The 23,015-nt window shown below is 37.1% G+C and overlaps 2 protein-coding genes across 2 annotated transcripts in view; both read left to right on the top strand.

Moving 5' to 3' along the window:
- The first annotated feature begins 209 nt into the window (after nucleotides 1–209).
- LOC127643159 (exosome complex component RRP4-like) lies at nucleotides 210–10,920 on the top strand. The gene is made up of 9 exons (XM_052125757.1): nucleotides 210–350; nucleotides 2,618–2,719; nucleotides 2,893–2,938; nucleotides 3,016–3,105; nucleotides 3,860–3,925; nucleotides 4,043–4,111; nucleotides 5,428–5,604; nucleotides 5,689–5,817; nucleotides 10,767–10,920. Exons 1-9 carry the CDS (start codon nucleotides 223–225, stop codon nucleotides 10,845–10,847), a joined length of 888 nt encoding a protein of 295 aa, XP_051981717.1. The 5' UTR covers nucleotides 210–222; the 3' UTR covers nucleotides 10,848–10,920.
- A 1,139-nt stretch (nucleotides 10,921–12,059) lies between these two features.
- Nucleotides 12,060–23,015, top strand: part of LOC127643156 (tyrosine-protein kinase ABL1-like) — a 52,960-nt gene continuing 42,004 nt past the window's right edge. Inside the window, exon 1 of the mRNA XM_052125752.1 lies at nucleotides 12,060–13,428. Coding sequence (XP_051981712.1) covers nucleotides 13,293–13,428 — 136 coding nt within the window. The 5' untranslated portion in view covers nucleotides 12,060–13,292. The remainder of the gene's footprint in view (nucleotides 13,429–23,015) is intronic.

The raw sequence follows: 23,015 nt of genomic DNA on the forward strand, positions 1-23,015 counted from the left end.
GAATGGTTACAAAATGAAATTTCACATATTTAACTTCAATGGTAATTAACAAATGAAAAAAAAAAAAATATTGAAATTGACATAACACAGTGCTTAAATCGTGGAATTGTTCTGTATAAGATCATGGATGTATTGTGACTGAAAGACACAGCTGGGCTTCAGAGTCTTTTAATATGAAAGTTAGAAGCTTTCTGCCATTTTGGCTTGATCTCATGTGAAAGCATGGCGGTGGACATGAGATTACCAACTGTCCACAAACATATCTCACTGGCAGCATCACAAACTCAGCTGGACAGCAAACATCTGGTGGTCCCTGGTGATATCATCACATCTGACACCGGGTTCATGAGGTAAACAGGTCCAGATACGGGTGAATAACTTCATTTTGTGCTGCTGATGGATGATTGTATATTATGAATCTTTTAAAGTGTTTTTCAGTGGCTATCACTATCTGTAGTGACTTGTTTGAGTGAATAGTGTGAGTTTGTCATTTATTATGTTCGTTTTGTAAACTGTGGAGGGAATTTAGTCTTTGGCTGTGTCTCGAACACTTCTGAGCTACCTACCTAGACAACACTTTGGTCCCTACGGTCATTGACAATGAGGTGGTCTGAGATAACAAAATTAAGAAATATTTTAAAAACACCTGTTCGTTTCACACATTGTTTAAAAAGCAATTTCTTCTAAAATGATTGATATGATGATTTAAAAAATGTCAAGCGTAACCATCAAGTATATGGTATTAAAATACTTCCCTTGCAACTCAATCATTATTTAAAAAAAAAAAAGTTTATACAACAACAACAACAACAACAACAACAACAAAAACTGCTTTTCTAGCTATCTTTTCTAATTTACTATTAAGAATAGAATATGTTATTGTAGGCAATATTTATAATACACAAGGCTGTCGAAAAGATGGGAGAGGACACACTAAAGGCAAACAAAATAACATATTCATTAAAGACAATTATATTTCTTGTAATAATAACAAAGAGAAGAAGGTTCAGTTGTTGCTGATCCATGATAGACTGTAATCTGGTCACATTTCTTTTAATAAACGGATCTCTCAGAATATCCTTTGGGATAGAAAGAAGTCAAATTCAATTCCCCAAAACTGCACTATTACATTATTCTAAAAGAGCTTTACACACAGTAGTGATTACATGAATATAATTTCAGTATTTAGTCATTTTAGTAGCTACATAAGTGTAACCTAGAGAACCAAATACTAACATGGACCAAACTAGGAGATGGATAGTAATCTAGCTTATCAAGTCTATTGGCAGTGTACAGACTAAAATATATATATATTTCATAAAGGTTCAATAAAAACCGTTGTCCACAAAAGAGCTGCTTTCATGTGGTCATGGTGTGTTACACATTTCCTTTCTTTATCCCTTCTCCTCTTCCTCCTGTTTTTAGCAGCAGTATGATCTGTGGTCTAGCCAGCCAATCAAAATATACCACCTGATCTCTGACTGGCTGAAATGATGGCACATTATTCACCTTGAGCGCCAGAGAAACTGCCTTATTTTAATCACATTTAAGATGGTGACTCATTTATTTTAAAATGCACTGTTGTATTTGTCTTTCATGTTGATCTTGCATGTGTAATAATTCGAGCTGTCACTGGTGGAAATGTCATCTACACATTTTAACTCAAATTATTAACAATTTGAAATCTCAAAATTAAGCAAGATTACACTTATAACAATTGTATTATGAAAAAGTGCAGTGTGTTATAACTGTCTGAATGTGATCCGCAGGGCCAGTTTAACTCTGCGTGTGTTGGAAAACATTTACAGTGACAGAAAAACACCTCCCGAAGCATTTTCACGTAGTGCAGGCTCACACCATCATCTCTTGGTAAAGAATACTTTTTGTGCCCCCACACACAATCCATTTTGATCGACTCTTCTCAGTAGCTTCAATACACAGGAACATATTTGTGTGCTCAAAATAAAATCTTGCGCACTAAAATTATAATTTTGTGCACACAGAAATTTGTGTGCTCAAAATATCACATTGCATTCTCAAAATATAATTTTGTGTGCTTAGAATTGTGGCACACATATGACTCCATAGTAAAGAAGATTCAGTCCTAGTGGGAGACAATAAAAAGTGTGTGTGAGGGTACGGGAAAGAGGCTAAATGTAAGAAAAGTGTATTTAAGTATGCATAGATATCATGAGAATACATAATATCATGTGTAAAGACACCGTTGATGCGCAGGTCAAAATTGATATGACAGTTGTTGTTTTTTATTATTAAATCTCTTAAATTAAAACATAAACAAAAATTGCATTTTTATACAAGTTTGGTTGCCATACTAAAAACCATAGTTTAAAAAAATTACCCGAACCCAAAAGGAGAATGAATGTATGAATAACTTGATATTTAGGTCACACTTATTTTTCTGTCCAGATCTATCAAGACATTGTGATGGATAAGTCATAGACATTTTTTGGAGTAGAATTAAATGTTTATAAACCCTGTTTTGGATCTGCATGTATGATGACCAAAGTTGCTGTCCAGGTAGGCAGCATGTATGTTTGAGACACAGCCTGTATGTGAAATCATGTGTGATTGTGAAGATCTTTGTCCTCATCATCAGGGGTCATGGCACCTACATGGATGAAGAGCGGCTCACAGCATCAGTGGCTGGAGAGGTAGAACGAGTCAATAAACTCATCTGCGTGAAACCACTTAAGACCAGGTCAACACCTTAACACCACCTTACGATATCAACACATACACACAACAGCAGTGACACAAATAAGATGCCAGCAACGGTGACAAAATCGTAATAATATTCAGTTAATATCATCACAAAACAGCACAACAAGAGTTCATTCACATGAGTCCTGAACTGTGTTTTTACTCTTTCAGATACAACGGTGAAGTTGGTGATGTGATTGTTGGCAGAATTACAGAGGTTTGTGGTGGTGATTCGTGCTGGATTTGTTTCTGTGTGATAGAAGTTCTCTTCTGATGTGTGCGTGTGTCATTCAGGTGCAGCAGAAACGATGGAAAGTGGAGACGAATTCCCGTCTGGATTCTGTGCTGCTGCTGTCGTCAGTCAATCTACCTGGAGGAGAACTGGTGAGGTGCAGGTGTACACTTGACATTGATTGTTGGGGTGGCATGATTTTGCCTGGAACGGGTTTTCAAAAAATCAGAGCATCATTGTTTTCTCTCGCTCCACTAATACTCCATCACAAGCACAGCACCTGTTAATGGACCTTAATGCAATAATTCACCACATTTTAAGCAGTGTTAAACACTTGCATGAAGGAAAGATGGAATTTCATATATATAATCAGCAGCACTTGGTAATGTTCGATCTCCAGCACGAAGGTTACTTTCACTTTTAGTTTTTCTAATCTTGCGGTAAAGCTTGACTTGACTACATGCTCGTGTCTCGTCTCTTTATTCCTGCATCAACTGGCATATAGTGAAAATGAATGACGGGACGGCGAAGGAGAACACGAGTGGGGAGGTGATTGCCACGATTCAATTAAATTGCCACTCACATACTCTGATCCGGACTCTGTTACCCTGCTTTTCTGGAAGACTATTTAAAAACAATATTTATGTTTACATTTCCATTCGGTGGTGCAGGAGTTACACACTTCAGCTTTAGTGTTCATTACACACACATGATATATTTCTCTCATTAGTTGTTTGCAGTAGTTCTCACGGCAGGCATGTGAGATGAGTTCAGAGCATGTATGGCAGTATTTCACTCGTCATAGAAACAAAACCAGAAACCACACACAGATGAATGGACAATTGAGTGATTGCATAAGTAACCTGCTCAAGATTTGTTTTGTTTTGTGTGTTTATTTTCTCTCAGAGAAGACGATCGGCTGAAGATGAGCTGGCCATGAGAGATTATCTTCAGGAAGGAGATCTCATCAGTGTATCCTGATATCATATTCATTCAAGGATTGGAAAGAATCACAGCGGACAGTGTCAGCCTCTTGCTTATACATCTTCAGTGTTTATTATTATTATTGTTTTCTTTAATATTTCTCAGGCAGAGGTTCAGTCTGTATTTTCAGATGGAGCTCTTTCTCTGCACACACGCAGTTTGAAGTATGGAAAGGTAAGAACGATGTTTCTCTCGTAGTGCTCAAGTTACTTCATAAAAGGTGAAATGCCTGGGCTAGATATGAAATATTCATGATTTTTTTGATGTGATTTTTCAGAGAGATTTGTAATGAGCAACATTAAACTGAATTACACACTGTATTTTTAGTTTTCCAGAAAAAGAAAAGCTCCACTAAACAAACCTTATCCTCAAATTATTAATAATTGTTCATTCAGTGCAATTAATTGTATGAAAAATATTGTGTTAAAGAAATGAACGCAGTGAATTTGTAGTTTCTGCACTACCGGTACTTGTTTTAGTGCTGTATTGTTTTGCTGCGTATAAATTTGATTTTACTAAAATATTATTTTGTTTATTTAGTGAAAACTGTGGAAAACCTGCCTTCATTTTTTTATAACTAGATTTGTTTTACATGCATTAAACATTTAGAATCTATTTGGCTCTAATGGCTAAAATGCAGTAAAAAATCATCCGATCGCAGTTATTTGAGAAAGCAGTGATTATTGTGCCCTTCAAATTCTAATCTCATTTTACTGGCCAAATAAGATAAATAGAAATGCCATGAACTGTGCGTTCACACCAAACTCCAGCAAAAATGCAAGTGTTCTTGGTCATTGTGGGTTCATACTAGCAGACTTAATGAGACACAGAGGAGACGGACGCTTGCGGTCATTCTGAAAAAGGTTCAATATTAATATTATAGGTCTTTTCATGAGAAATAAGGGCTTGCAGGTTTAATCTGAGAGCTATAAAATAATGTGTGAAAGTGAAGAAATATTTTATTATTGCATACAGTAATATTATAACTATTCTGGTTGGCTTAGTTCCAAAAACAACAGTGTAAAGAGTAAAGATTGATATGTAAAGTATTTTGAAATATTTAAAATATAATTGTCTCGTTTTTATTACATGATTCCAAGTTAAATATGAATAAATGACTTCTGAAAGTGTTTGAAGCACACATTCACTTTAAGAAGAATGAAGATTAATTGGTCTAAACGTGAAAGCCCTAAAACAGACATTTAATCGTCATAATCACAATTTGTTTTGACAATTAATCATCAGGCAAATTTCATAATCATCAATCCATAGTCTGAGTTTAGTTCTTTATTCTAGTGTGCCATTATTAAATACTCAACTCGATAATGATGTATATTGTCAATAGGCTGCACAATGTTGAGAGAAAACATTCATAGCCATATCACCCTGTCTCGTACACTTTAATTTACTCAAATCACAAAGAAATATTTGAAAACAAAAGGTTTATTTGAATGTTTCTAAAAAGATGTTGGGTGGTGTTGTGTTTCCAGCTGGGTCAGGGTGTGCTGGTACTAGTGTCACCATCTCTAGTGAAGAGACAGAAAACTCATTTCCACAATCTTCCGTGCGGAGCTTCTATAATCCTGGGGAACAACGGTTACGTGTGGCTGTATCCCACGCCAGGACATCAGGACGAGGAGGCGGGAGGATATTACACCAGCATGGAGGTCAGACTTCTGCTTTTGATGGATTTCAATTTTGCAGTTTAGATTTGGAGATCTGTAATGGTGTTGTCTCTCACACTCTATCAGCCTGTGTCTCTGTCGGATCGAGAGGTGATCTCCAGGTTGAGGAACTGTTTGTTGGCTCTGTCCGCTCATAAGGTTCTGCTGTATGACACAAGTGTGCTGTACTGCTATGAATCCTCCCTTACACACCAGGTGCTGTCACCCACCATTTCACGATTAACCCATCAAACCAGACTGCTGAAGGGCCGTTCACACTGACAGACATCTGCAGTTGCAGAAGAGTGACCAGAAGTCATGATAAGTGACACGACCCCTCCTGTGAGAGACTGTAGTCGACTGTCTGCATGATGTTTTACATGATTTGTCACGCAGGTATTTATCATTTAAAAATGATGCGTGGAAAATGGTGTCAGACAATCACCAATCTGAGCAAGTTTGATTTATACAGTTGTGCTCAAATGTTTGCATACCCTTGGAGAATTGGTAATATGTGTTCCATTGTTAAAGAAAACACGAGTGAGCAGCAAAACGCATTTCTTTTATTACTTCATATTCAACTGTAGATTATAACAGAATGTCACAATTATAAAACAAAACATGGCAAAAAATAAATAAATTAAAAGAACCCTGTTCAAAAGTCTGCATACCCTTAGTTCTTAATACTGTGTATGGCCCGCTTCAGCATCAATGACAGCATGCACTCTTTTGTAATAGTTGTCTTTGAGGTCCTAAATTCTTGCAGGCGGTGTAGCTGCAGTAAAGGCTTCTTTCTGGCAACTCGACCATGCAGCTCATTTTTGTTCAAGTATCGTCATGTTGTGGTCCTTGAATCAACCACACCGTCGTCTTCCAGAGCAGCGTGTGTTTCTCCTGAGGTTACCTGTGGGGGTTTCCTTTGTATCCTGAACAATTCTGGCAGTTGTGGCTGAAACCTTTCTTGATTTATCTGACCTTGGCTTGGTGTCAAGATACCCTGAATTTTCCACTTCTTAATAAGTGATTGAACAGTACTGACTGACATTTTCAAGGCTTTGGATATCTTTATAAAGATCCATTTCCCTGTTACACAAGTGTTTTGACAGTTCTTTTCTGCTCCCCATGGCTCAGTATCTAACCTGCTCAGTGCATCCACGTGAGAGTTAACAAACTCATTGACTATTTATACACCGACACTAATTGCAATTTGAAAAGCCAAAAGTGTGGGAAATTAACCTTTTAATTGCCATTTTAAACCTGTGTGTGTCACCTTGTGTGTCTGTAACAAGGCCAAACATTCAAGGGTATGTAAACTTTTGATCAAGGTCATTTGGGTGATTGTGTTATCATTATGATTTAAAAAGGAGCCAAACAACCATGTGATGATAAGTGGCTTCATATGATCACTATCCTTAAATTAAAAGACAGTTCTTTTGCATAATCTGTCATATTTTCAAAATCGATGCCAAAATGTCACAATTTCTGCAAGGGTATGCAAACTTGAGCACAACTGTACATTAGGATCGGTCGTTATTGACTTTTAATCATGTGCAGGATATGATTTACATACTGTGTAACAGTTTTTTCCCTCAGGCTATCCATCTCATGAACAGTTAAAACTAGAGGTCGACCGATATTGGTTTTTTCAGGCCGATGCCAATCTTTTGAAATCCGGGTCGGCCGATGGCCGATTAATGCTGCTGATTTATTTTGGCCGATATGTGCTTGTTTTTAACCTCTTATTTGAACCTTTTATTTGAAAGATAAAATGTAACACAAATAATTACTTAAGATAGACAACATTTCTCAACAAATACATTTATTGAACGCTTGACCAATCTGCACTTGTACACTTAAAAATGTATAATGTAAAAACATATTGTATAAATAATGTATAACAAATATATTAAATAAACAAAGCAGGTGTCACGAACTGCTCCGAGACACGAAGGTTGAGATCCAAATGCAGCTTTAATTAAGGGGCAATCCAGACACGTAATCCAATATTCAGAGCATCCAAGAGAAGCACAGGCATAACTAGGGATGGGTATCGTTAAGGTTTTAATGGTATTACTATCTTACCGATACTGCTTATCGATCCGGTACTTTAACGGTATTTTTAACGGTTCTTTTTGTTATAATATATATATATTACACAAATATAAACGTTATATAGGCACAGTGATTTATTTTCAGTAAGGTCTACTAACATTACTGTTCAGGTGTGGTCTAAAAAGAAATCTAATAAAGTAATCAATTGTAAAATAACACTGCATAGTTTATCATAGATAGATTAATGCTTATTAATGCAGAAGTTATTCATTCAAGAGCTGTAAGTGATTTTCTCTTTGCCTTTTGTTGTTTGATTCGCAGTAATGGCTCAATCGTCACATGTTTAATAGACCGCTTCCCCTTTAAGACCGAGTTCAGATCTAATAGGCTCCTGATGCAGCATATTTTCTCCCAACTATTTCCATAACTACGTCCATTTAAGACATAAACTGTGTTTAAGTGAATCTCCAAGCCGGTCGTTTTGACATATTTTTGTGTATATTTGATTGTTTAGACGCGCACATGAAACCCAAAGTAGCCTATACTTTGCTTGTCTCGTTGCGGTGTGTTTCGGAGCGCGCGCCGCCTTGGGAACGGAATCTCTTGCCCTCTTTTTATTATTAAACGTGTCCCGCAATTTAGCAACAGTAGCATTTTACAACAATCACCGATCGTTCTGATTCTGACGTTAAGTTTGAGTTTTAGGGAGAAATGTCAGTGCACCGCTGTGAAGGGAAGGAAGTTGTGCTAGACAGAATGCGGCTTATGTATAAATATTCTTTTTATAATTGGAAGGCGAAATCTAAAATAAAATCAGACTAATAATCACAGATCTAAACCAAGCTACGTTTGAATGTTTAGTTCTGTCACTCATTTAGCAGGGCTCATGTTGTGCTCACTGTGGCACCGCGTGAGAGATCTCTCTCTCTCTCTCTCTCTGACTGCGAACAGCTAAATTGCATCACAGACAAATGGTTTCATATTATTATACATAGAAATGGCTGGTGAGATAAAATAACTTTCTCTTTATAGCAATAAAGAATGTATTTTCTTAATTTCTCCAGTACCGACAGCAGAACCGATAATGTCCGAGCTTACCAAAGCCAGTCCTTCAATAGCCCTTTGTGTGACAACCCTCTCAAATATAAGACAGAAAAAATAAGTCTCAGATTCACTGTCTGTAATTGCAAAATTCTTGCTTCCTTATTGTGACATGATAGCAACCCTTCTGCTGTGATAATGCAACTTCAACTACGCTATCAATATCCAAAGTAGCCGAACGTCATGTCGCATTTTTTCTTGAAGTTGGCAGTAACATATCAAAAGTTTTTAATTAAATATTATGGAGTTATACAAATGTAATCCTTACTGTTTTCTCCAAGGAACTTAGCTTCTTCCTTAGGCACTGGATGAGGTCTGCTCACTCCAGGGGAAAATGACTCTAGGGGCAGCGTGTGCCGAACACGTGTTCCACAACAACACTAGGCTGCCCACAGATGCGCCTGCCTAATAATCGGCTTGATATGCGTGGATATTGGCCGATGCCGATTATGTAAAAAATGCAAAAAATCGTCCGATTAATCGTCCGGCCGATTAATCGGTCAACCTCTAGTTAAAACTGCCCCATTGAGCAATAATTATGGGCAATACACTGCTTAGTCTAATTATATTTATACAACATACCATCTACTGCCATTACATTCCCTCACATCTGTATATAACAGATATGTATTTGTACAGACGTGTATATATATATATACTTCTATTTGCCATTCACTTTTTATTAGATTTTTTATTATTATTATCTCTGTCTTGTTGCTGTATTGTTTGTGCAATAAAGCTCATTCTGAGAAGTACGTTTTCGCTAGTTAAAATGATAATTCTTCATGTCATTAATTAGGTTTGAACTTTACACTGGTACTTTTCTACTTGCATAAAAAAAATGCCTTCATTACTCACTGAAATGCACAAAGTACGTAATTATTGATCTTTGTAAATGCATTTTCACTAGCAGAATTTCACAATGACCTGTCATTCACTCTTGATAAAAATAACCCATATCTATAATTAATGCAGTATATAATTATATATATTAGTTGAAAACCCAATGTCACATATAAACTATAGCTACTAGTATTTTTTATTTTATTTCAATGAATAATTACATAGTTGCATGTGCGGATGTTAAATTACTGATATAAAATTTAGCATGTTAAATTCAGTATTTCAGATAGCTTGAAATTGAAGAGTAATTAAATATATCTTAAACGGTTTTTTACAAGTTAAAATCACATTGTAGATATATGAAATGAACTTTGCCAAGAATTCACATTATTACTACTGAAATTGAATTGTAGAAATGTATAATTCATATCCTGCTCATGATTAGATGTTGAAAGGGCTTGTGATTAAATTCATCTCAGTACATGATCCATTGAGCACTCTTGCAGTTTATGTACAATTACTCTACCCACAAGAAAACTGAATCATTGTCAGGTTAGTTTGACACCTGATATTTACAGGAAATGGACCCTTTTCACATATCCAGGTTTGAATTTGGAAGTAAACTATAGCAGGTTAAACTTGTAAAGCTGTGAAGGAGAGACCACAGAATATTAAATTTTTGCGTACCTGTTTTTTACAACCGCAAAAGAAAATGTCCTCCATTACGCTTTCACAGTTTTCCAAACAGAAGGCAAAAAATGGAGAGCGGTGGATTATGATAACAAGAAGAGAGAAGATGACAAATCTTCTGTTACTCTCTCAGCAGCTGGATTATAAACATCTCGTTTTTAAAAAACAATTCAACGGAAACAAAATTCAAAGTATAATGTTATAAATTTACACAAAATAATACAAAATTGCAAATATTAAAATGTTTGCAAGATTTATGCTGCTAAATAAGGTAGCTGTGTCCAGTTGTGCAGTCCACCTTTAACGTCAGAGTGACATCAGCAGGAACAGCCAATACAACTGGCAGTATAGTGACTGGAAGACCTCCAGTGATCAAATCACTGTCAGTCTGAACGGCTTTTCTGAACTCTGAATGGATGTTCATATCGGAATAAATTGACCTGTCTTTCTCCTATTAAACTGTGTGTGTTTCCTTGTAGATTAAAGACATCCTAAAGCCAGAGATCACGGAGGAGATCATCCTCGAGACAAGACAGCGCCTGGTTGAGCATGAAGGCTAAAGAACAAAATAATTCTGATTCAGCATTTTCATAATTAAATGTAACATATATACATATATATATATATATATATATATATATATATATATATATATATATATATATATATGCTTTTCAGTAAATAAAATTTTCAGAAAAACAATTGCCTTATTGTTGCTTATACAAATCAAAAAGCCCTCACTGTCTGTGTAAGAGACTCGATGGGCATTTTAATAAAAGAGATGGGCATTTTGTAATCTTATTACAAAATAATTTATTTGAATGGAATTAGTAGTTTATCCATTAGAAATGTAGTCAGTCTGTAGTGATGAACTGAGTTAGTTCTCAAATTTGTATTTGCTGTTGTTAATTGCTTGATGTTAACTATTGATGACCAAATTAATACCATGTAATTCTTTCTAAAGACTGGTCCAAAATCTTAGGAATAATCACAATAATTTTACAAACTGCAAAATAAATGATGATATGTGTAGAAAAGTGGTTTAGGGTGGAGTAGGACATCGAACTGAACGTTAAACCGATATTTTCAGTTCATGATGATATGTGTAGAAAAGTGGTTTCTGTTGGAGTAGGACATCGAACTGAATGTTAAACCGATATTTTGAGTTCATAATGATGATGATATGTGTAGAAAAGCGGTTTAGGTTGGAGTAGGACATCGAACTGAACGGTAAAACCGATATTTTGAGTTCATGATGATGATATGTGTAGAAAAGCGGTTTAGGTTGGAGTAGGACATCGAACTGAACGTTAAACCGATATTTTTAGTTCATAATTGTGATGATATGTGTAGAAAAGTGGTTTAGGTTGGAGTAGGACATCGAACTGAACATTAAACCGATATTTTGAGTTCATAATGATGATGATATGTGTAGAAAAGTGGTTTAGGTTGGAGTAGGACATCGAACTGAACGTTAAACCGATATTTTGAGTTCATAATGGTGATGATATGTGTAGAAAAGTGGTTTCTGTTGGAGTAGGACATCGAACTGAACGTTAAACCGATATTTTGAGTTCATAATGATGATGATATGTGTAGAAAAGTGGTTTAGGTTGGAGTAGGACATCGAACTGAACGTTAAACCGATATTTTGAGTTCATAATGATGATGATATGTGTAGAAAAGCGGTTTAGGTTGGAGTAGGACACCGAACTGAATGTTGGCGGAAGAGCGCGGCGTCTGACGTCACCAACGCTGCTCGCGTGCGTAAATATGGCGGTTCCTGCGACGACGAGAGTCTGCAAGAAAAGTGCTGAAAAATAGGAAATAAAGTGAAGACATGAGGGGGGTTGACTTTAAAAACTCTGCGACCGAATCCAGCGGGTGATCGGTGCTGAAAAGTGGCCGAAAGGACATAAATAAGAGCGGGAAAGAGAGCGTTTATACTCGCCTGAGAAGAGAGAGATGCACGCGGAAGTGACGAGGACTTTAATAACTAAAACAAACTCCAACTAACATTACAAATCAAAGTCTCACACATGGACAGATAAACTGGATAAAAGTTTCCGGAGGAACTTTTGAGGGGTCCTGTGAGTGTTCAGACACTGATTCATATTTGTTTCACACTTACATGTTACAGTTAACTCTCCCATAACGGCTGTTTTGAAGAGGAGTAACTTTAATCTTAATAAAGTTCACAGCTGAGGCAGAAGTGTAATAACTACTGATCATTCACATATGATTGACACTACAGTCTAAACGGCAAATAACCACCGCATATAAGCATATGCTTTATACAGTTTTGCATTTATTCAGATCAAAATCTTTTTGACATGCAAGTTGGACTGTCACGTGAATAATGAAGATAACTCAAATGTCATGCACATCAGGATATCTGCATCGTTGATTGACGTGTCTGGTGTGTCAGAGTCATTAATATGAATGATTGCGTCACTATGACTGACAGCTCATCACACAAGAGCAGGTTAGAGTGCATTCTTTGATTTTAGTTTCTTAGTTATGACACCGTTCATCATGTGTTTGACCTGGAGATTGCCATGAGGTTGATTGTGCCTTCATCCTCCTCTTCCTCAGTTAATATTTAGCCTTCATTTTCAGTCATCTGGGCTGCAGCCTTCCTCTGAGAAATGGATGCAAGTCTGACATTCACAGTAAATTAACATTAATGCATTCAATTATCACCTTTTATGAATTTAATATGTGAAAATGAAATGAAAATTCACCCATAGTGCTTCAAACCTCACTCTACTTCTATTTTATGGCGATTTAAGTGTAAAATCAGTAACTTTTGAGTGATTATCAGTAATCGAGCTGTCAGGAAATAGATTTCCACACACATTCAGCAGTCAATGCATGATACACACGGGGATCTTCAGAGTTGTGTCCCATCACCTGAGGACTCTGCTCTGGTCCGTCCCGTGTGCCACTGAAGGAGGAGGACACGACGTTCACTCCATCATCAAACTGTCATCACTCATGCCCTTATGGGGCAGCAGCCGGGGAAGTTTGTTGGGGACCAGAGGAGACCGAGTCTGCCAGCGCTGCCCTTCATCAAGGGTGCCATGAAGAGAGAGTCCACACGGCAGGGATCTCAACACTTCAATGTGTTCACCGTTCATGGTGAGTGTACTTACTTTACTACATTAGTAACCCTTGAGTGTTTGCAGTGATATAGGGAGATATTGGTGCAGCTTGATGGTCGAGGATCACATGAAAATGCTGTTCAACTCAGTGTTCTTGTTGAACTTTATATATATTATGGGTGCTTCAACTTCAGGCACTTTCATCACTGTAGATTTCTAGAAAGTAAATATCAGTACTGTGTGTTCAGTATCAATCAGTGTCTGACCATTAAAATAAAGATAAAGAATAAATACAAATAAAATGAATAGCTAAATAAACATGATAACTGTTTACTATCAGTCAAATGCTGACTATTTTAATACTGCCAGTCAATTATTAGTTGAATAAGATTTACATCTTAAATGAGATTGAAACTGCACCCTCTGTCACGGGACACTCATCTCTCAGGAACGCATGTGAAAAAATACACTTATATACCAAATACATTTATATTTAAGAGACATTCTTTTAAAGTAAATCTAAATATCTTATATATTGCTTCTCAAGTAAATGTATCTTGTTTTAAGGATTTTTAGACAATATGTGGAAAACAAGACTAAAACACTCTATAACAAGAGGATTTTTCAGTGAATTTCTTTACTGAATTAAACTTAATAAAGTATGTTTCCCCTTTAATTCAGTGAATGTCATTAAGAGGAATTTTTAAAAGATGATTTTGACCTCTTTATTGTTAGTAAGCACGTGCAGCCCTAGAGTCTATATAATGCAAGAAATACAACACCTCACCCAACAAAACCATCTTCAGTCTGACCCATTATTAGATTCTTTAATACTGGCCAACGACAGCTGTTAACGACTATTGACAATTGCACAGAATTAAGGATTTTTGTCCTTTGTGCTCTGCCCTTAGTTTTGGGGTTTTCCCCTTTGTGGCAGAGCCCTGACATGTAGGACGTGTTCTGTCTCTGTTTTACTGTGTCTTGTGTCTGGATTCAGCCTCTTCAGTTGGTTTTACTCTTGAGTCCTGCCTCTTGTGTTTTGTGAATGCACTTGGTTTTGTGTTTTCTCATTTTCTTGTACATTCGTGTCTTGTCTTTAGTGCTAACCTCGCCCTCTCATTTGTCTTGTTACCTGTTTGATTATTAGTTTATGGTCCCCACCGTGTTCCCTCGTTACCCTCCTGATTTCTCTCCAATTATATTTCCCATGTGTACTCTGTCTTGTGTCGGATTAAAAACCTGACAGATTTTGAGGAGACCCTAACACGTTTTTGTGTACAAAAGCATTTTGATAAAAAGACATACAGTAAACTGCAAGTCACAGCATTAATTTGATTCATATTTGGCAAATAAAAACACTTAAGATCCATTCAGTTGTTAATTAAAAAATGAGATACAAAGGAAAATATGCCGTGATTTATGTAATATTACAGATATAAGAACAAAATACAGCAAAATGGAATACATAATGAAGACAATCCATGAAAGATCAGAGAGGTTTTTTAAATGCAAGGCAGTGATGCAGAAGTATCATTTACATGAGAAAAACTAAACACACGTCCTCACTGCTGGTTCAAGAGTTCCTTCAGCATTTAATGTCGGAGGTCAGAACATGTTCTGCTGTTTTTGGGAACTCCAGCAGCTCCTGACATGTGATTTACAGCTCAAATTGTATTGGTCAGGGCATTTCATCATAAGGCAAAAAAAAATTATTTGATACTCACCGGAAAAATAAAAAAAAGTGTCGCTTTGCGCGATTCGCCGTGAATGTTCGTTCCAGGTATGAAGGGCTCATTAGGAATTCATTGTTTCCGTAAATAATTTTAATCACGGTGAGAAATCAATCGTTTTTCTCGTTATACATTAGCACTGATAGCAATAGCACCTCAAAAAAATTTCTCGATATCCTTTTAGGTTCTAGTTTAGAACAAACTTTTCTTTTTGTATCTTTATTTTTAAGGCCCTATAAAGTTTGATCCCAAAAATATTGGGCTCTCAATGTGGCTCCATCTGTAAATTGTTAAATTTGTCCATTTTCCCAATCGAAAACCGAACGTAGGTCACATAGTATGGAGCTAGTTTTTCTTGTTCAACCAAAGAAAGTGTCTGATTTACAAATTATGTTCAAACTAAAAATGTACCTTTTATTTATTCACAATCAAAACATTTGGATTTCAGCTTAGATATGCATCATTAGCGGTTTAAGCATCTAAGGTCCTCAAAATCTACTGTAATTTTACTCATTTTCTGTAAATCATAGAGATCCCAAACGCCAGATTGAGAAAGTTCTTTCCATTGTGAATTGCATCAAGACAGGAATTGCATAAAGAGAGACATGTTAATGTTTATTAATTCCTGCACAGACCCCTTATTAGTAAGGGGCAAACTCTTTTTAATCATCACGAAATGTTCAATAAAATGTAATTAGGTCTAAAACACTTTCACCAATCGATCGGCTGCTGATGTAAATCGGCCTTTCTTCATCTAAATCAGTGATTGTGCGTAGATTCTGGGCCATTCTTTTTTTTTATTTTTTATTGCAGCACACACAAAATAACAACCACATTACTACTCTAATGAATGAGCGCTGGCACAGCCCTCGAAGCATGACATTGTGGCTTCTGGAGAGTAAGTTATTGGCAAATAACTAAGCATTCGCAAATTTACACTTTCAGACATGCTGTAATTTACATGAATATGCTGAATATATCAGCAGGAAACCGATGGAGTGCGTACTCCAGGTAGGGAAGGAGGTTTTGCCCCAAGTGAAGGAGTTCAAGTACCTCGGGGTCTTGTTCACGAGTGAGGGGACAATGGAGCGGGAGGTTGGCTGGAGAATCGGGGCAGCGGGGGCGGTATTGCATTCGCTCTATCGCACCGTTGTCACGAAAAGAGAGCTGAGCCGAAAGGCAAAGCTCTCGATCTACCGGTCAATTTTTGTTCCTACCCTCACCTATGGTCATGAAAGTTGGGTCATGACCGAAAGAACTAGGTCACGAGTACAAGCAGCCGAAATGGGCTTCCTCAGAAGGTGGCGGGCTTCTCCCTTAGAGATAGGGTGAGGAGCTCAGTCATCTGTGAGGAGCTTGGAGTAGAGCCGCTGCTCCTTTGCGTCGAAAGGAGTCAGTTGAGGTGGTTTGGGCAGCTGGTAAGGATGCCCCCTGGCCGCCTCCCTAGGGAGGTGTTTCAGACACGTCCAGCTGGGAGGAGGCCTCGGGGAAGACCCAGGATTAGGTGGAGAGATTACATCTCCACACTGGCCTGGGAACGCCTCGGGGTCCCCCAGTCAGAGCTGGTTAATGTGGCTCGGGATAGGGAAGTTTGGTGCCCCCTGCTGGAGCAGCTGCCCCCGCGACCAGACTTCGGATAAGCGGTTGAAGATGGATGGATGGATGGATGCTGAATATACATTAAGTTTGTTTTAAAAATGTGTTTGAATTGCATGTGTATTAGGGGTATAAATCGCAAGTTTCATCACAATACAATCTTATATAGATTCTCTTAGCCAGCGATCCATTGTTTGCCAAAATCTCTCAAAGTCTGCCACGATTTAGTTTTGATTCGATTCAGGGGCCTACGATCGATATTATGATATTATTTGCCTATTTTACACGATGAATGATCTCACTAATGCAACCAAAATGTAATTTTTGCAAAAATGCTTTTTGAAAAGTGCAATTCCAGTATCCACACTGGGACGTCCTCAAAAAAATACACACACACACACACACACACACACACACACACACACACACACACACACAGTGATGATCAATTGTTTGATGACAGCTCATTGGCTTGTGGAATGAGGTAAATACTGTGATCATTTGTCATCTCTACTACAGTCAAGCAAGTCTTTCAATCCAAAATACTTGCATACCCACGACAGGACAGTATGTGCTCTCTGTGCTTTTTCTTGGCTACAACTTCTACAGTTGTATTGAAAAACTCTGTTACAGTTTACAGTGATAAATGTTGTAATTGATGCTGGTGCAGGGAGATGTTTCCTCTTTCCCTCGTCAGTGCTTTTCAGAATATCACGGCTATTTAGCTGCTTTAATTGGTTGAACTGATCCATAGTGTTTTAAAATAGAAAATTCTCTTGAAGAATTCAAATGCGCCATGATATCAAGGGAAGCCCAAAATAAAGGTGCATCTTAAAAAAATAAACATCAATGTTTACACATTGAAACAATGGCATCACATGTCCATTCACACATTGACAAGTGTATGTGGAACTGATGCGAATGCAAATATATACTGTATATAGGCTAATCATACCCTGCTGAACAAACTTGTAACTGTTTATTCATTTAAACCACATAGGACAACAAGTTCTAATTAGTGAGCACAAAATTGACAATGAAACATCCAAAAGATGAAGCTAGAGGACAAGGCAAAAACATGGTGTTCACAAGCAAAAAAAACAATGAATTATTACAAGGCAGATATTTCTGAGTTATTGATTTGGTGATGTTGCGTAAAGTTTATATTTTGACTGTTAAACAGTGCTAAATGGTTAGCAACATCTGAAAATGCTGCAAAACAAGTTGAGTTTTGGAAGTTTGTGAAAAATGAATGGGCATTTACTACTGAAAATGTGTACAAACCCTGATTAAAAGCACTTTGATTTGTAGGTGGACAATTTGTTGGGCCCGTTGTGAGTAGATCCATAGATGTCTATTTCTTCTATTCAGAAACTCATGTGTTTTGTGTAAGTGCTGTTGTGTTTATTGGTTTGTTGAGGTGAATAATAAACAATCAACTCTGACAAAGCTGCAGTCTCAGAGATTACAAACGCAAACTCTAATTAAAAGAATGATTCAATAATCATTTTTTAATGAAGCAGATAATTCCTACTCTAATTTCCGATTGGATTAATTGGAAGCTGTTGTAAAATAGCTCATATACGCACACAACACATCAATGCTTGATTACTAAGACCCAACACCTGGTCAATGAATTGTGTCTCGTGTGAGCACTTTTGATTGGATTTGGAGGGGAGGGTCTCAGTTTAATGACGACATACATCAGTCACTATGTCAGTGTGTTACTGCAAGATAATAAACTGCAACAAAGTCAGAAAAGACAAAGAAAGTGCAAAAAAATAAAAGATTTTTCCTCTGATTCAGCTGAAATTTTATCAAAGCACTAATGCAACATTTTGAGCAGAATTGTCTCATTATTGATACAGTTATACAGTTATTCGTTGTATTAACCTGAGCTGCAGATGTTATTTCTTTTGAAACTCTTGTTTAAACTCGGATCACCAAAAACGCATCTTAATACCAGGTTGAAATGGGGCCCAAGTACACCCTAACTGTGGTCAATTCACTGCAACACACATTGTTTTAGTCCATAATATTTCAGGAGTTCATTGCAAAAACGGGAGAACATAAATGCACCCGTGTGGTAGTAGTTTTTATTTTAGGGGATTTTCACACAGATAGAGATGTGTATATCATGCGTTGAGTAACACTGACTGAACAGGACAAGACTAGAATATGATGTGTGCATTCCTCTCTCTCTCTCTCTCTCTCTCTCTCTCTCTCTCTCTCTCTCTCTCTCTCTGATGACCGTGTTTGTTGTGGAGTTGAATGTTGTCTGTTCTCTGATTCTAAAGCCGATGATTTGTCTGGTATGATAAAAATGCTATTTGAATAGGCCTATTCATGGTTTTCATGGTTATCATGATTGTTCTAAACAAAGTGCTTTTACAACTTCAGGCCGTGCAGTTCTGATCACATACCCCTTTTCCACCAAAATGGTGCTGGCTTTTTCGGCAGGGGAAATCTGCCTTTCACAAACTGGCCCGCTTTGAGGGTCGAATGGTGACGTAACGGGCTACCAGTGTTCATTTTTTTCACACTTTTTTGTTTTAGTTATAGTTTTAGTCTTTTGATGGAAATGTTCTTTAATATTGTCAATATTTCGTCATATTCATTCATTTTAGTCAGGATTACTCTGACAATGTTTTCAAGTTTACCTGTTCATTCGCTTCACTGTGCAGATGTAAGTTGTGTAAATTGTGCGTACAATTTACGTTCAGCAATGAATTTGGTGAAATGGGCACTAAACCAGCATGTGCAAATAACTGGTGCTTTTACCAGCCGCAACTTATTCCCCCCTCACACTCATGTGAAGCCCTTTCCACTGATAAAAACACTAACGTCGTGCACATGGATATTTACATGTCGCAATATACACAATATAGAAAAATCTCTATCCATTGATACTTTATATCATCTCTACGATATATATCGTCATGTCGCCCAGCCCACAAATAAAATGAATCTAAATAAAATCGTAATCGTGATATGACGTTGTGCCATTATCAAATCACACAGGTTGTGATTTAATGAAATAAATAAATGGTCTGAATGTGCTGCTCGCTTCGTTTACAACATGTGTGCAGTTCTGTTCTCTGTACCGTATTTACACATTCTCAAAGCACACGAGTGTGTAATGTTTACAGCACTCTAGAGTCACTAATTGCACATTTGTATTGCTCCAAATACACTTGGCCACTAAAAGTTCTATGCAAGTCTAAATGAACCTCATAACACCATGTTTCTGTGAACAAAAGAGTGGATAAGAGCATTAAAAGGCCTCTGTCAACTCTGCTCCTAACAAATGTCTTCCCTTTCCAAGTACACTATTGGTCAAAAGTTATGAAACACTTGACTGATGTTTCTCGTGATTTCAAAAGTCTTTTGATCTGAAGGCGTATGCTTAAATGTAGAAAATATTAATAGTTTTTGTAACTAAAATTAAATAAAAAAAAGTTTTTGAAATTGATGACTAAATAATAAAGCAGTCGATAAGTGCCCAACATAGATAAAATCAATACTGTTTAAAATCATCTCAGGGTGATTCCTCAAGAAGAGTACATGTCTGCACCAGAGTTTCCGCTAGAAAAAAATGGTGCCGGTCACGAGGTTTCGTTTTACGGACATTTTTATGATATGCCGGTCAAATATATCGCCTCTTAATTAGTCAAGTTGAGGAAAACTGGAGGCAGTCTATGTAACTTAAAAAATGACATAATCAGGCCGTATAGAATGCAACATATTATTATTAGCTTAACTTTCAAATAGACGAAAAAAAATATGAACGTCCGATTGGCGTCAATCAACGCCAATTGTTTTTTACTGTGGTTTCACACACATTCACTTTTTGAAACATTGAGGCACGGATGTACCTAATACAAATAAATAAAACATCTCCAGTTAACTAGCAGATCATTCATTTAGTCCGTTATTAAATAAGAGATCTAGCGCTAAAATCTGTTGTTTTTGAAATCAAGCTGAGCGCTCGTGTCCGCTGCTATCAGTTGCATGGACGACGCGCTGCGCGAGTTGCGCAATCTTCACTAGGACGCGCGTTTCAATCTATCGCCGTTGCGGAGACTCTATTAATTCCGGTGAAATCACAAAATAAAATGCACACAAACGTGTCCCTGCTTGATATAGACTGTAACCATGCACTGATGAACATAGGCTATTCAGTTTTGATGATAGAGAAAAAAACTGCACGAATGCGCGGATTAGAAGCACTGATCTATCTATAATGAGATGTTCCTGATTCACCATCGTCTGGCCTCTGAAAAAAGCTTTTAAAGCTAGTCTGCCTGGGCCTGGCCATATTTGAAACGTCTCACTCAATCGTTCGTTGTTTAGATATTGCAGCCGTTTTAGGCGTGCGCTTTATTTGAAATGCAGCATGCGATGTTGTTTCATAACTTTCAAACGATAGAGCCTGTTCCTTTATAACATAGCAAGAGATCGGTGTATTTTTGCTTTATACATTTTAGGCTTATTCTCAAATTCAGATTGTGTTAGGGGGACGGGATTATTAGGCAATTTTAATCGGACAATTTGACCGGAGAGATTTAATTTTGTCGGACATTTAATTTTTTTACCGGTCAATGTCCGGTAATTACCGGACAACGGAAACCCTGGTCTGCACTACTGTGAAGATGCTCAAATATAACACAGTTATGATTTACTTTGGACATGATTCCCATAGTTCCATTTTTGTTATTCCATAGTTTTAATGACTTTACTATTATTCTAAAATGTGAAAGGAAAAAAGAAAGAATGAGCGTTTCAAAACTTTTGACTGGTAGTTTATATCCACTCATTGCAGTTGCTGTCAGAGAGCATATCACCTATCTCTTATCTCCTTGATAACTTTAACTCAACATTAAAAATACTATTGATGACATTGCTCCTGTAAAGGTCAGGAAGATTATAGCACCTTGGAGAAACACAACAGCAGTGCAAAACAGGAAAATAAAATGCAGGAAAGCAGAACTAATGTGGCAGAAGACAAAACTTGAAGTAGATTATAACATCTATAAAGACAACCTTCATGCTTTCAGTGTGGATCTAGGTACAGCTAGACATTATGAACAGCAATGTAAACATACCCGCAGTGTTTTTGCTACTGTACAGAGACTAACAATCCCCATGACACACCCTGCGTTGTGTTCTCTGACAGCAACTGCAATGAGTTTGCATCTTTCTTAATAAAGAATTGTACCTCCACTTATGACCAGCCCTAACCAGTAGGTGGAGGTCACTTCCACACAAGAATGTGCAAGTGGAGATTTATAGTAAAAAAGGACTTAAATATTGATTTGTTTCTCATCCGAATCTATCATATCACTTCTAAAGACATGGATTAAACCACTGGAATCTTATGGATTACTTTTATGCTGCTTTTATGTGATTTTGGAGCTTCAAAGTTCTGGTCACCATTCACTTGCATTGCACAGACCTACAGAGCTGAGATATTCTTCCAAAAATCTTAATTTGTGTTCTGCAGAAGAAAGTAAGTCACACGCATCTGGGATGGCATGAGGGTGAGTAAATGATGAGAGAAATCACATTTTTGGGTAAACTGTCCCTTTAAATTTCTAAAAGCAAAACTTGAAGGACCTTTTGCAATCCCTGTAAACAGTGTAGGGAAAAAAAGCACAGTAGGGGCAAAATCAAGCAATGAGAGATTATGATGTTTGACGGGTCATTATTTTTATGATCACATGGACAGAAAACAATGTTGCAAATTTCAAAATATGGAGTTTTGCCTCAATATGATACATAATTTTTTTTTGGTTTGCGATATATTGAAATTCTTTCTATCATCTCATCCTTATGCAACACTGATCCTCACCGACGGCAGAGAGATGGCCGAGAAACATCTGCTTTTCATTAACACACACACACAGGCAGAATTACCGCCCATCACAGTGGAAGAGTTTTGGACAGTTTTGTCACCTCATGTATGAAAGCACAATGAGCTGTACTCCAATACTCCTGTTGTCTGGTAAATATTTGTTTCTATCCAAGGATTTGTTTGTGAAAAAAGTTTGAGCACATAAAAATAAAGCTGATGGAAATGCAAAACATTGATACAATTTCACAAGTGTCGACATCATATTTTTCAGTTGAAGTTAATCGCATAAATCCAATGTCGAGAAAAACTAGTTTGGAAACAGTTTTTGGCATTAAAATGGCATTAACTTTCGTCACATGAGAATTTACATCACATTTGTCCTTACAAAAAACAGCACAACGCAGAGGAACACGTGGACTGATTTGGAGACTCGAGATTTCTTTG

The sequence above is a fragment of the Xyrauchen texanus genome, chromosome 4, assembly GCF_025860055.1.
Source record: "Xyrauchen texanus isolate HMW12.3.18 chromosome 4, RBS_HiC_50CHRs, whole genome shotgun sequence".
In the NCBI taxonomy this organism is placed as follows: domain Eukaryota; kingdom Metazoa; phylum Chordata; class Actinopteri; order Cypriniformes; family Catostomidae; genus Xyrauchen; species Xyrauchen texanus.